Genomic DNA, 12,702 nt, shown 5'->3' with positions numbered 1-12,702 from the left:
AAGATAATTCTGATTACATTAATCACAGCAAAATGCCTGATATCTAATCCTAGTCTAATTTAGGGTTGCCATATTTTTGGAAATCTGAAAAGAGGACACTTTCAAAATTTTCAGACTTGCAATACCGGAGGAAAATCCTGAAAAATGGTAAACTTGTTCCACTTCGTGGTCGGTTGACTAAAATAAAACAGGTCAGCTTTCCGGCTCAGTGCTGATTTACTGTATCTCAGTCCAATTTGGCCCTATATTTAACCAAAACTCTCAAAAAGGGGGACAAAATCTAAAAAAAGAGGGAATTTGGCCGTCCTCTGAGGACACTTTCGAAAAACAGGAGAAATCCTCTTAAAAGAGGACGTATAGTAACCCTAATCTAATTTGTGAAATGTTTCTATACTCTCGTTTTCATTCTAATGTGATTTCTGGCTTTCCTGAAAATGCTACAGGAGATCTGTATAGTGAGAAGGGAACCAAGCTTGCTTTACAGAAATTTGTCATCGTTGTGCTCATGACAGTCATGGGAATGAACTTTGATATAATAATTGTGAACTTGAATTTTTGTTGTATTTCTTCCCAACTCGGAATTGAACTCAATTTTTGCAAAATCAGTAATTTTAATTCTAGTCTCATTTGAAAAAAACACTAGCTATAAATTAAATTTCAAAAGTACAGAACTTTATATATCGTATGTATGTAGCGATAATTCTAATCCTCTTGAAAATACCACCGAACTATTTGTTCAGAAACAAGCCAAGCTTGCTGTATAGACATTAGCAATTCTCTTGCTTAAGAAAATGGGCTTCGATTTGATACAGTTTTTGTTGTATATTTTTCTAATTTGGAATCTGATTAAATTTCCAAGGTTTTGCGAATCCAGTAATTCTAATTCTGACCTCTTTCGGGAAAAAATGTGTGGCAATAATTTGAATTGAATTTGATTTTTGTTGTATATCTTTCTGATTCCGAATTTATTTCAATTTTCCAAGTTCAATAATACTGATCTATTTTAGGAAAAATGTTTAGCTATCCCAACTCCCAATTCAAATCGAATTTGTAAAATCTGGGAATTTTCTAGTTGAGAGTTTTCTACTTTCTAGCTCTGTTTGAGGGCAGCAAGTGTCTCAGTGGAGCTACTTGACAGAGAATCTAGGATTCAGGAGTATTTGTGACTAGAACAAATGGTATCCCTGAAGCAAGGGTCGATTCCTTTTGGGTTATTTTTTCAACAGTAGCCTGTCAAATTATCAATGATTCATCATTACGAAACACGACAAGAATGTCATTCAATAAAAAGATATGAAGGTGTTGAAACACACTACTGAGTTCAATGCGTCTTTGTTTCATGACAGATATGCATGTCGGGCGTACAACGGTGTGCCATTTGCAAGTCTATGAATGTGAAATATCTCGACGCTCTTCAACTGGAAAGCTGCGTTCTGGCACTCAAAGTTGAATTGAATGGGTTCACTAGACTGTGCGATATGCAGTAACAATGAACATGCATGGCTACTCTTGGAGTCACAGTATTATCACAAACATGCAGTATCAGTATTTACCGGTCTGACAAGTTCTAGAACGAAATTTAAACGAATTGATCTGAATTTGTCGCTCATCCTGCTATCAGTAGCGGACAAGGAAATATCAAAACACAACACTGTGTCATCACTGCTGTTGGAAAGCAGTTCTTGTGACTTAGTAGTGGGATTAGTTTCTAAACTCGAATTATTCGCTCGTGAGGGAAATATATACGTGTTGAGATGATAAAATAAAGTGTTTGATTCAATTTTTCAAGTGTTCCATGGCAGGGTATGTCTAGTGGCAGAGTTTTTCTCGTCTGATCACCCGCCGGATAGTCGTTTTAGCTTTTGTAATCCATTTTTAAGAAGCGATATTTCTAATATTTGCATGCTGCTGCTGTAAGTTGATACCATTGATATCAACTCTGCAATAACAAGGCATAGTTTTGACTTGATCTGAAATGCATATCGAATCAAATGATCTTGTGAAGAGTCATATAATGCTCTTCCTAATTCTGTTTGTGTTCATCTTAGATAATAATTCCTGTTCTTTCATTAAATTTGTGTGCTTTCTATAAAATTCTAGCAACATGCGATGAGTTATTAAATACTGCATGAAAAACACTTTGACCATGCCAATTTTATGGGTTATGAACACTTATGCTTCCATGATTTTCAAAAATCAATGATATACAGTGGCAGTGTTTTTCAGATTTTGTAATGATGTAATTTTCAGTTATTTTGCAATTGTGTTTTTGTTATTTGTGCTGTTTGGTTGTATATGCAGAGTCGGTCAGCATCTAAATACTTACACCTGTGGGTGTTCCACAGTATAGGCCTTTTCCAACTTTTCATGCTTATAGGCCTTATTTCAGAAACAGAAATATCAATCGCTAATGCAGATTTATAGCCTTGAAACATAAATCCCAACCACTAATGTGGATTTAGAAATGCATAAATAACTGTCCCAGTGCAAATATCAATAGACATGATTTTGTCTAAGAATCCATTCAGTAGAAAATGGTTTTCAAATCAATATACATAGTTTTGTTCATAAGATAGTATACAGGTAATATGGCAATGGCTGAATACCATTCCACGCCATTTCTGTTTTCATCATCATGTGATGGAGACGTATTTTGATCACCTGCAATTGAGTGATGAAATTCTATAACGTCTCATTCCATTCTATTTTTCACAATGCGTGCTTGAGGACTTTTGTTTTCGAAATACAAGCAATTACTACTAAATGAATACAGTCCATGCTCAAGATTATTGGACCACGACTGACCTATCGATCTCGCTTCCCATGACATGCCGCCCTATTCTTGTCGCTTTATTTTTCTATACTGTCTTCTTTACTTTCATTCAGTGTGTGCATGCCTCCTCTTTACATCGCCTAGGCCAAGGTGGGTGTCTCATTCCATAGACTACTCCAAGTCGCTTCGACATCTTCCTGTCTTTTCATTGTATCGCATTTTTTTGTGGTGTATTGAACTGATAAAATTGCTAATAAACCAACAATGATGATGCCTTGGAGTAGATTTGACATGTCTTCGAAATGACACATTTCTATTCTATTTCCAAGGAAAAAATGACTAACCTACTCTGCATATAGGTGCTGAATTCATCTGTTTAATTTGCAGTGTGGTGTGAATATGATTATGATTTGTGATTAATATTATTTACAAAATTAACCCTATAAACTGGAGCCATGGCGGGCCCTCACGATAAGAAGCTGGAGCCGATTGCGGTGCCAGACAGACTGCACATGATTGGAGACGGATTTATTAGATGGCCGAAGTCAGAGGTCGATGTAAGTATAAATGAAATTAATAGCCTTCAGAGATGTGTTCTGAAGACTTCTAGGCCCCCGTGATATTTCCGGGAGAAATAAGTTGAACATGCCCTGATTTTTCAAGTTCACCCTATTACGGGTATTGTTGATTATTGCCAAGGCTTGCGAATTTGTAATTAGGGTTGGGCTACCGACTATCACAGTGGCGTTGAATTTCATGTGTAATATTACTTGAAATCATACATAATTTCACTTTGACCAACATATATGCTTCGCATGTGCTAGTGACTATATCTTGCTCTTCTATGCAGAATGTCAAACTAGTTGCACATCACATTCACAAATCTCAGCATGTATTCATTCTAGAACCATTTTAATATCAGGAAGTCATTGAAATTTGTTGAAAGCTTTTCCTGCTTGCACATCTCTCCTGTGAGGATGTTATGACTTATGGCGCCATTGAATTGTCTGTGATGATATTACAGACTGAAGTAACTGTTATTATACAATTGATTTATATATTGATATTGAAATCAACCCAAATATTTTCTGCTGACACTCGTCAGGGTAATCGTCAGCAACTAGAAGAGAATTAAAAAGAACATCGTATCACCAATCTGATAACCTGTTATTAGACTTCCAAAGTTCTCTTTGACTTGACATCATATTTCCCCATCAATACCCCACAATCTTCACCCTTTTTGTCGTCACCCAGGACTCGATTGTCCCGACTCCCGTTACTCTAAAAATTGACCCAAAAGGCTACATTGTGTACTGGCAGGAACCGAACAAGGTGAGACCCTATCTTTTGGTCACCTTTTTTAGACTTTTTGAAATTTGGATTTGCTTATTTGTCAGGACACCGAGTCTTTGGAAATCTCGTCGATTCGCGACACGAGGACTGGAAAATATGCCAGAGTTCCAAAAGTGAGTCCTTGTGGTAGGAATTTGTATTTCTGAACCCGAATTAAATTTGTGCTTTGCACAGATACCGATCAGAGATAATTAATTATTTTATAAGATTGAATGAATGATGTATTACATGGTCCATGATCTGTTATTTCCCCGTTGGCAGAAATTCACACATTTTTGCTCTGATGTAAAAACAAAGATATGGTCACGGTGAAATCAAATTTTGAGAACCATTTTTCCAATTTATAGAATATCAAGTTTTTGTAAAATTTCTCTCTTTTCGGTCGTATTGATCTTTATCACATTGTTTCAATGTTAATCGCAGCCACGATTTTACCGAAAAAACATGAAAACTTTACATTAATTTTTTCAAAATGTGTAAAATGAACATCAGCTACTTTGATTCCAAAGCGACGATAGGTCGGTTTGCACCTACATTTATGTGAACCATTGTAAAGGATCTATTAGAGATTTTGCAGCTGAAGGTCCCTCGATAAATTCATCTAACCGCATTTTATTAATAAATTTATTTATTGTTGAATTTGTCTTCAATCATAGTCGGAGAGATGGGAGAAAGTGCTTCAGGTTATGGTAAGAACTTTTCCGTGAAAACATAACTTATTTATGCTGACTTATTCGCATTACTGCAGGACCCGCAGATTCGTGAGGTAGCCGGCAACACAAATATACCTTTGGAGTCGAAATGCTTGACAATCGTGTTTGGGATGAAATTCAGCGACCCGCATTTCATAAATTTCATAGCGGTTGAAGAAAAGCCTATGGCCGTTGTGAAGGTGGACAGTAAACGAGTTACATAGGAATGAATCTGTGTTCCGGCTTGGACCAATTTTAAAACTTGTGTTCAATGAGATTTATTTATTGTGGCACCTATACCTGTTCCATATCCGTCATGGTACAGGAGTTGATGCTGTCAAAACTAAATAATATAGCCCTGTCACTTGACAATTGAATAAAATGAATACTAGTCAGCCCGTCAAGATTACAGGAACTCGATCTGACATATCAACCTCAACACATGCGTCCTTCATTTTCATCACTAGTCGTTTTATCCTATCCTATATTTCTTTCCATCCAGCGTACGTGTCTCTTATTTACACCCCTTAGGCCTTCCTATCTTTCAATTGTATTGCAGTCTTGTGTGTGAAATGCTAAAATTAATAACAAACTGATACTGATTGATAATTTATCGATAATTTTAACCTGAATTTTAATCTGAATTTAACTAAAAGAACACAAACATTAATCCTAGCTATTTCTAACCTTAATCATAACCCCAACCCTAATCGTAACACAAGCCAACCTTAATCGAACTAGCCCTGAGTATAAGACCAGCTAACCTGAATTTGCTCCTAGGCTCAACCATAGCTTGGGTTAGGAGTGAGGTTAGCTTGTGTTATCGTTATTGTTAGGGGTAAAGTCAAATTAGGGGTAGTTGTTAGGATTTAAACGATTGATCCTGAGCGACATGTGTTTTGTGATGTTACAAAAACGTTAGATAGTTATTATTTGCGACAGTTCAGCACCCAATTCTATAAATGACTTTGTTTTAGTACCATTGCTCATTACATTCCTAACCATACACTGTAATAGCTCACACCATTCCCAACTTACGTCCATTCGAATTTACTAGTTACTGGCTTACTGGTCACTAAGCAGACCTGAACAACGTTTAACAAACACACATCAGAGCAACGTCAATAATGTTGCTATTTTGTTGCAAAAAATTGGTTCAGATCTGATTGAAATCGAATTTCTTTGGTAGATGTGGGCTGATTTTTTGTTCGAGTTGGCACACCATCCCCTGACTGCTGATATGTCTGTGGAGCGATCAATTGAGAAGATGTGAGTTCCTTTTGTAGCAGATGTCGTTAAATGAGCATGACAATGTGTTTCTCCAAATTTCAAAATTAGATACTCGAAAATGATCTACGAAACGAACCAGCTCGGAAAAGTACCGGTCAGAAAGTGGGTGGAAAATCATTGCTTTGTGATTTAGTCCGTTAGTCAGTGAATGTTCTGCTTTGTTTTGTAGATGCATCAAAATGCTCGGGGGAAATCACGGTCGAACAGTGAATGCATTTCATAGCGTTGGACTCACCTCTAAAAGAAAGGTCAGTGTTGTGACCAGGGCTTTGGAGCAGCCGTAAATCTAAACTGCTCCAGCTCCGGCTCCGGAGCTCTCTTCTAACATACATTAACTCCGGCTCCAGCTCCGGAGCCGCATTATTACCACTGCTCCGGCTCCAGCTCCGGCTCCGGCTCTGAAATTATTGAATGGTCCTGTCTATATCAGGGGTGACCAACCCGCGGGCCAAATGTGGCCCGCGAGAGGATTTCGCGTGGCCCCCGAGGTAATTTCCTATTATATTATCGAAAATGAATTGCTCAGATTGTGAACTTGCAATGCCAACCAAAAATTACAATTCTGGCTGCGACACTTGGGATGTTGATGACTAAAATATCAGTTCCGACGCATTGGCAGATCCAGGGTCCAGTCACATTTTCAGTAAATCGTCGTATGTTACAATAAATTAAAATAGTAGCGAAATTTTTCTTCACGCTTCGCGTGTTTAATTGTCACAAGATTTCTTGGTTGGTAGCCTACCCCCTACTGAAAATGAAAATAACGCCTAATTTTCCCGATTGAGTCTAACTGTATTCGCAATTACGGGACAAAGTCTTTTCACGTTTGCGCTCGCATAAAAATCGTCGACGGTGAAATGTAGGCACAAAATGATTGTCGCATATTATCGGAGACCTTTGGTATCGATGTGTCCAGACGCCAAATAGTCGTGTCCTTGTAAACTGAGCCTAGCGGGTGGTATACAACAGACCCGCGATACTCACCTAGTTTATTTACAAACTTAGAAAATCTTACCCGCTTGGCGCGACTAGTGGACCGCGCACTCAGTCGTCAATTGCATTTGCCCCTTTAGCCGAAGAGTTTGGCCATTCCTGGTCTATATAGATTACTAATCTACCCCTAGGTTAGTTATCTATAGTAATCTAGAGTTTCTCAGCCGTCAGTAACATCCGATGTAGCAACGAAGACATATAGGTGCCGCCGTGCCGGCTTGTGACTTCATACTGAATACTTGTCAAATGTCGACAACATCATAGTTGCAGTAGAACGCACTTTACTATATGCCATTGCTGTGCACAGCATTAAAATTCAGGCCTGCTGTTCAATTATGATAAATCAGCAGATGTGGTTCTTGCATATATAATAGCATCTTATGAAATAGGTCGGAGCCGGAGCTACTCCTCAAATAACGAGCTCCAGCTCCGGCTCCGGCTGAATTTTATGTAGAGCTCCGGCTCCAGCTCCGGTGAAAATGTACGGCTCCGGGGCTCCGGCTCCGGGCTCCGGCTCCGGCTCCAAAGCCCTGGTTGTGACTCAAGTCATGATTCCACTCGAATCACAGTTTTTTATTGACTTGGGTCATTTTCTTTAAATGGAAACTCGCTTTGAGTCACTTTTTGTATTGACTCGACTTGTTCTCGAGTCATTGTGCATGAAACAACCAACTCATATAAATCTTGACAGATACTTGGAAAATAAGCCCAGAAACTGTCGTTTTTGTTTGCATAAACATGTTAAGAGTGAGAGAAATTGATATATTATGTATGCGTGGTCTTCGATATCACCCAAGAGTTTCAAAAAAGTGAGTTGAACTTGACTTGAACACGATTCGAACAGTGAACACTATGACTCGCACTCGAGTCCAAACATTATGACTCAGACTCGACCCTTTGTACACTGACTGGAGTCGATGGTGAGGTGACAATGACTCGAGTCAAACAACAAGATTGACTTGTGACTCGGAACCTTTTGACTTGATTTCAATTTCCCCAGCAGAATTCAACTTATGAATACTCGGCAACACTATGAATGTATATCGAAATGACGGGGGTCATTGTCTGACCTCTAGAATTCCATTCAAATGACAACCTAGCATTTGATTTTCAGAAAGACGAAATGATCGAACCGTGCGAGTTTGCTCTGATAGCCTTCAAAAAAGTTCTTCAATTAATTTGTAAAAGGCCGGACTTGGACAAAGTCTTTTCGCATTTGTGAGTTGCTAATATGATCCACCAAAATCAGTTAATATTCCTACACTTTTGCGAATAGGAATCTTTGATGTTGAGGGGCGTAAATCCCAGTTAGTCCACTTGAAAATTTTCAACATTTCCATAATACATTCAAATTCAAATTATAGCTTTTCTTTCAAATTCAATTAGAATTAGAATTAATGAAGTCGCAAAAACTTAGAACTTGAATTTAGTTACGAATGAGAAAGATCAGAGTTTATTCTCCCAATCATGAAAATGGCAAATGTCTGTGCACAGAGATTGACTCATTTCATACTGTACATTTTCAAGAACACCTGAATCAGATCAGAATTCAAATGTGAGCAGAGAAACATTTCAGGAATTCGATTAGATTCAGATTTCCAACTTTTTGCACAAATTAGTTTAGTTAAACAACTAGAATTATCCAGTCCTCCAAGTCTGGTGCAAATCATGTGATCCAATATAAATGTGTCGTAGCTCAACCTCATCTAATTTCTCAGAGGTGGGAAGATGTATCTGTCTCTCGAACAGACGAAACGTTTCATAAACACCATTCAACGCGACTCGAGGCTGATGGAAGTCCTTCATCCTTTTCTGACGGACGAACAGGTCCGAAAACTGATAGAAAAGTACGAGCCTAACATGATGCTGGCCAAGAGATGTAAGTTTTATCATTTGTTGATATTCAACCAGGCTTGAGAAACTAGATTCAATTCTATTTATTGCCCAAAATTTCATCATTTCAATATACCACAAATCTGCGATACAATGAAAGATAGGAAGGTGTCGAAACGACTTGGAGTAGTCTTTGAGATCAGACACCCACCCTGGCCTAGGCGATGTAAAAATGGAGGCATACACACTGAATGAAAAGTAAAAGAAGATTATGTTAAACAACAGGTGACAAAAAAGGTGGCATGTGTATGAAGTCGAGATCGATATGTCAGGTCATGGTTGGGTAAACTAAATGCCTGTAATCTAATTCTCATTTACTTTGTAAAATGTTTCCATTCTCTCATATTACTTCCAATCTAATCTCTGTTTATCTTGAAAATGCTACAGGAGAACTAAATGCCATTTCCAAGTTTTTTCGAATTCTAATTCAAATCAAATTTAGAAAAGCTAAAATTATTCTAGTTGACCAATCCTGTATTCAACGTTGATTCTTACGTCATACATTTTTCAGCCCAACTCTCAGTGGAAGGCCTTGCTGCGTATTTACAATCTGACGACAATATGCCGGTGTCGTCAACCAAATACGCTCTTTTCCAAGACATGAACCAGCCTTTGTCACACTATTTCATCAACTCCTCTCATAAGACTTACCTCACAGGTAGGGTCAAGAAACTTTTTGGAGAATTCTTTGTGATGAAATCACTTTTTTTTTCAGGAAATCAGTACCATAGTCGTTCGTCTGCAGAGATGTACCGACAATGTCTCTTGGCCGGTTGCAGGTGCGTTGAACTGGATTGCTGGGATTCGGGAGGCCAAGTTGAGCCCAACATTACTCACGGGTGAGTTAGCTCTAGAATGAAAGAGCTCTAGTAAAATTATACAGCCTTTCCAAGTTAGATTAGAATTATGATTACAGCAACGCAGTTTTTTTTCATAATTAGACTAAAATTAGTACGACCGAATTCTCGAAAACTTGGGAAATCGAATTGAATTCCGAATTAGGAAGTAACACGACGAAAATCAGATTCACTTCATATCAAATCATGTCTCATATATAAGCATGAGAATGTCAAATAACGTCTCGTTTCGCACGACACAGTAGTCCTGTAGAACATTCAGGAAAACCAGAAATTAGATTAGAATTAAAATGAGAGCATAGGAAAATTTCACAAATAAGATTACCGGTTGTTTGATTTAATTAATCTAATTAGATAATTAGAAATATGTAGTTGATACCTCTACTTTTAACTGGCACTCAAGATTTATGTACGTTTAGTGCTCTAGGTGTATGTACTGGTTACGGTACTGCTACTGGACTTTTTGGACTTTGGACAGTTTTGTGTTCACTCCAGTTCAACAAACTTTTTCAACTCTACTCGGGTGATATAGAATGGCTCACATTCATAATATAGTGATTGACCTCAATCCTAACAGTTTCTGACCCTATTTTCCAAGTATCAGGACTATTGGACAAAATACAAATCATGTGGTGACTTTACTATTCTTTGAAGTTACAATGAAATGTCTGTCTTGGCCGTCCTAGTTGCGAGTCGTATGACTTTGTTTGAGTCATGCACGATGACTCGAGTACAAGTCGAGTCAATACACAAATTGACTCGAGTCGAGTCACCAAAAAATCGTGACTGAAGTCATCACAACCCTTCTATGAAGTTATTCTTGATCTTACCTCATGAATAGCAGCTGATTGCTTCTCGCTATTTCAGATTCACTCTCGGCTCGGAAGTTTCGGTAAAAGAAGTGATCGAAGCGATCGATGAGTCAGCGTTCAAAACCAGCCCTTACCCCGTTATTTTGTCGTTTGAGAATCACGTCGACAGGTTTGAGAATATTTTTGTTTATTTTTTGAGGTTCGATATACGATTGATTAGTAAATGCACGTATTCACAGCTACTATTTGCTTACGATTACCCCTGATGGGTGCCAGCCGAAAATATTCGCGTTTATTTTAATATCGCTATATTATTCAATCCTTCTAAATTGATAAATTGATTCAAAATCGGGTATTCTGTTTCGATCACTAATGAACGACATTTTACACCTTGAAATTGAGAATAAAATTTAAATATATTCCATGAAATACCCGTTTCACTTTTTCAGCCCCCAGAACCAGGCCAAGATGGCTCAATATTGTCGTGATATTTTCGGGGAAAAACTTCTCATCGACCCACTACCCCAGTACCCGGTGAGTAATTGTGATCGCTTGACCTCAGTTTATGCATGTTTTTGTTAAAAAAAAAACATTAAAAAACGGAAACTTTTCAGCTCGAACCGGGAGTCCCGCTGCCCTCGCCGAAAGATTTGATGGGAAAAATCATTGTCAAGAACAAGAAACAGAAGCCAGGTATGTGTCTAGGCCTAGGGTATGTTTGGAAATGGTGACCACTTGAACATGTGGTGCGAGATTAGGGTTGTAACCGAGTCACAAGTCAATTCTACTTTTATAGTTTTGAATCGAGTCATTTTCACTTCACCACCGAGCCAAGTCCAAGTCAGGGTTCAATGGTTTGACTCCGAGTCATAGCGTTGTGAGCTTGTGACTCAAGTCCGGAGACCATTGTATTTACTGTTCAATGTTCATTTTCGAGTTCAATCAGGTTTAACTTACTTTTTACAACTCTGTTTGGGTGAGATCGAATGCTTCGTTACGTACTAACTCTCCTCCTTTCTGGCCCTCTTTTACAAACGCCAGTGACGCAAGCTTGGCTCGTTTTGCACGATGCACTTCTCCTGTAGCATTTTTAGGAAGACCAGAAATTCGACCAGAATTAAAACAAGAGAAACATTAGGCAAATTCGATTTCGCTCTCTATAATAATCTGATTATACAACTATAATTATGTAGCTCACCGAATAGGTGAAATCATTGAAAGTGAATTTATTTGGCCAGATACAGAGGCTATTCCTCATTGTCATTAAGACAATTTCCTTCTTGGTCCTAAATCTTTATAGGTTTGTCATCTCAACGTTTTTTTCAGGAGACAAGAAATCGCAAGGAGAAGAAAAAGGTAAAACACAATATTTTCATTCAGTAATACTCAGAATTGAAGTTTAAGCGCTCCCTAATCATTTTGATGCAATCGCAGAGTTGCCGCATCAGGCCAAAAGCTTTGATTCCTCCACGGCTGAGTTTGAGAGTGAGTCGTGTTCCCCATAATGTTACGTTCACGGGGATCATTTGTTATTTTCGAATGGATTCGTATCAGCCTGTGTTATTTTATTATTTTTTGTTTGCATGCGCATTTGTGTTTGGCAGGTCATCACAAGCACGCCTCCACACAGTCCGAAAGGGCGTCGATATCACCCACTAGCACTAGCGGGTCAAACCCCTCGCCCGAAAACTCGCCCCATTTTCAGTACGGCAAGACGGGGTCTCGCGGACCGCCTAACACTAAGTCGGGTGGCCGAAAGCCGTCTGTCCCTGCCGCGGTGTCCCCCGGTCCGAGGTTTAAGTCTGATTTGTCGGAGAGCAGCGTGACGGATTCAAAGTCGAAAAAAACTAGGGAAAACTTCGTTTCGTGCAAAGTGTAGAGTAGACGAAGATGCGATACCAGGTTTACGGCACTTTTAATTTTAAATCTTCACATTTTGCTTTTTATTTCTTTCAATTTTTTTCATCTCATCTTTCTCCTTCATTTTTTCCTCATTTTCATTTCTTTCATCTTCCAATATTTTTCTTCATATTTGATTT

General features: G+C 38.4%; 2 protein-coding genes across 5 annotated transcripts in view; both read left to right on the top strand.

The window, feature by feature from the left end:
- Nucleotides 1-1,780, top strand: part of LOC145450497 (1-phosphatidylinositol 4,5-bisphosphate phosphodiesterase beta-1-like) — a 42,407-nt gene extending 40,627 nt beyond the window's left edge. For all 4 annotated transcript variants that reach the window (XM_080329015.1, XM_080329014.1, XM_080329017.1 and 1 more), the window contains one exon: nucleotides 1,347-1,780. In XM_080329015.1, coding sequence (XP_080185141.1) covers nucleotides 1,347-1,450 — 104 coding nt within the window. In that variant the 3' untranslated portion in view covers nucleotides 1,451-1,780. The remainder of the gene's footprint in view (nucleotides 1-1,346) is intronic.
- Nucleotides 1,781-3,146: 1,366 nt separating this feature from the next.
- Nucleotides 3,147-12,702, top strand: part of LOC145450499 (1-phosphatidylinositol 4,5-bisphosphate phosphodiesterase beta-1-like) — a 31,121-nt gene continuing 21,565 nt past the window's right edge. Inside the window, exons 1-15 of the mRNA XM_080329018.1 lie at nucleotides 3,147-3,330; nucleotides 4,028-4,105; nucleotides 4,171-4,239; nucleotides 4,783-4,815; nucleotides 4,875-5,018; nucleotides 6,008-6,087; nucleotides 6,157-6,210; nucleotides 6,278-6,356; nucleotides 8,216-8,319; nucleotides 8,820-8,980; nucleotides 9,506-9,652; nucleotides 9,710-9,833; nucleotides 10,719-10,832; nucleotides 11,113-11,197; nucleotides 11,278-11,356. Coding sequence (XP_080185144.1) covers nucleotides 3,229-3,330; nucleotides 4,028-4,105; nucleotides 4,171-4,239; nucleotides 4,783-4,815; nucleotides 4,875-5,018; nucleotides 6,008-6,087; nucleotides 6,157-6,210; nucleotides 6,278-6,356; nucleotides 8,216-8,319; nucleotides 8,820-8,980; nucleotides 9,506-9,652; nucleotides 9,710-9,833; nucleotides 10,719-10,832; nucleotides 11,113-11,197; nucleotides 11,278-11,356 — 1,453 coding nt within the window. The 5' untranslated portion in view covers nucleotides 3,147-3,228. The remainder of the gene's footprint in view (nucleotides 3,331-4,027; nucleotides 4,106-4,170; nucleotides 4,240-4,782; nucleotides 4,816-4,874; nucleotides 5,019-6,007; nucleotides 6,088-6,156; nucleotides 6,211-6,277; nucleotides 6,357-8,215; nucleotides 8,320-8,819; nucleotides 8,981-9,505; nucleotides 9,653-9,709; nucleotides 9,834-10,718; nucleotides 10,833-11,112; nucleotides 11,198-11,277; nucleotides 11,357-12,702) is intronic.

This window comes from Botryllus schlosseri, chromosome 11 (genome assembly GCF_051294905.1).
Source record: "Botryllus schlosseri isolate E-star chromosome 11, Bs_hap1, whole genome shotgun sequence".
Taxonomy (NCBI): Eukaryota; Metazoa; Chordata; class Ascidiacea; order Stolidobranchia; family Styelidae; genus Botryllus; species Botryllus schlosseri.
This window is presented reverse-complemented; position numbering and strand designations above follow the sequence as displayed.